At 49.1% G+C, this 1,582-nt stretch overlaps 1 protein-coding gene across 1 annotated transcript; it reads right to left on the reverse strand.

Moving 5' to 3' along the window:
- Nucleotides 1-226: 226 nt before the first annotated feature.
- LOC125381688 lies at nt 227-1,255 on the reverse strand. The gene has a single exon (XM_048399126.1). The coding sequence runs from the start codon at nt 1,253-1,255 to the stop codon at nt 227-229; it is 1,029 nt and encodes a 342-aa protein (XP_048255083.1).
- Between the last annotated feature and the right edge of the window lie 327 nt (nt 1,256-1,582).

The raw sequence follows: 1,582 nt of genomic DNA on the forward strand, positions 1-1,582 counted from the left end.
AAAACCGTATCGTCCAGCACAGCTGCCGCACTTGCGTCAGACAATAAAAGAACTACAAGATAATTAAGTGTCCGTCCTTTGTAACGTTGTCCGCCCTTTGTAACGTTGTCCGTCCTTTGTAACGTTGTCCGCCCTTTGTAACGTTGTCCGTCCTTTGTAACGTTGTCCGCCCTTTGTAACGTTGTCCGCCCTTTGTAACGTTGTCCGCCCTTTGTAACGTTGTCCGTCATTTGTAACGTTGTCCGCCCTTTGTAACGTTGTCCGCCCTTTGTAACGTTGTCCGCCCTTTGTAACATTGTCCGCCCTTTGTAACGTTGTCCGTCATTTGTAACGTTGTCCGCCCTTTGTAACGTTGTCCGCCCTTTGTTCCGTTGTCCGTCATTTGTAACGTTGTCCGCCCTTTGTAACGTTGTCCGCCCTTTGTAACGTTGTCCGCCCTTTGTAACGTTGTCCGTTGTCCGCCCTTTGTAACGTTGTCCGTCCTTTGTAACGTTGTCCGCCCTTTGTAACGTTGTCCGCCCTTTGTAACGTTGTCCGTCCTTTGTAACGTTGTCCGCCTTTTGTAACGTTGTCCGTCCTTTGTAACGTTGTCCGCCCTTTGTAACGTTGTCCGTCCTTTGTAACGTTGTCCGCCCTTTGTAACGTTGTCCGCCCTTTGTAACGTTGTCCGTCCTTTGTAACGTTGTCCGCCCTTTGTAACGTACGCGTTGTCCGCCCTTTGTAACGTTGTCCGCCCTTTGTAACGTTGTCCGCCCTTTGTAACGTTGTCCGTCCTTTGTAACGTTGTCCGCCTTTTGTAACGTTGTCCGTCCTTTGTAACGTTGTCCGCCCTTTGAAACGTTGTCCGTCCTTTGTAACGTTGTTCGCCCTTTGTAACGTTGTCCGCCCTTTGTAACGTTGTCCGTCCTTTGTAACGTTGTCCGCCCTTTGTAACGTACGCGTTGTCCGTCCTTTGTAACGTTGTCCGCCCTTTGTAACGTACGCGTTGTCCGTCCTTTGTAACGTTGTCCGCCCTTTGTAACGTTGTCCGCCCTTTGTAACGTTGTCCGTCCTTTGTAACGTTGTCCGCCCTTTGTAACATACGCGTTGTCCGTCCTTTGTAACGTTGTCCGCCCTTTGTAACGTACGCGTTGTCCGTCCTTTGTAACGTTGTCCGCCCTTTGTAACGTTGTCCGCCCTTTGTAACGTTGTCCGTCCTTTGTAACGTTGTCCGCCCTTTGTAACGTTGTCCGCCCTTTGTAACGTTGTCCGTCATTTGTAGTTCAGGATGGCTGATTGACGCCCCAAGCGACACGCCACCTGTCAGGCAGGGCGAGTTTCCGCTTCAATGTAGAATAGATGTAATTATTATCATGTATATAAACAGCGTGACGACCTGAGTTTGTTGTCACACTCTTGGTCAGCGTCTTCCTGTGTCTGTAATAAATGCCATACATACAAACAGACTTCTGTTCGATCCCATATGGTCAGTCTGTGACCTTGTTACGCCATTACCCCCTTAACTATACTTAGGACAGTACGTGGTAGACGTATTTCACCCATTATCTCCTTCATGCGGGAATGCATCCATAATTCCCTGAAT

The sequence above is a fragment of the Haliotis rufescens genome, unplaced genomic scaffold (genome assembly GCF_023055435.1).
Source record: "Haliotis rufescens isolate VD_foot unplaced genomic scaffold, xgHalRufe1.0.p SCAF_19, whole genome shotgun sequence".
Lineage (NCBI taxonomy): Eukaryota > Metazoa > Mollusca > Gastropoda > Lepetellida > Haliotidae > Haliotis > Haliotis rufescens.

Coding starts and splice junctions, on each gene's coding strand:
- LOC125381688 (XM_048399126.1), bottom strand. CDS start 1,255: ATGACGGACAACGTTACAAAGGGCGGACAACGTTACAAAGGGCGGACA.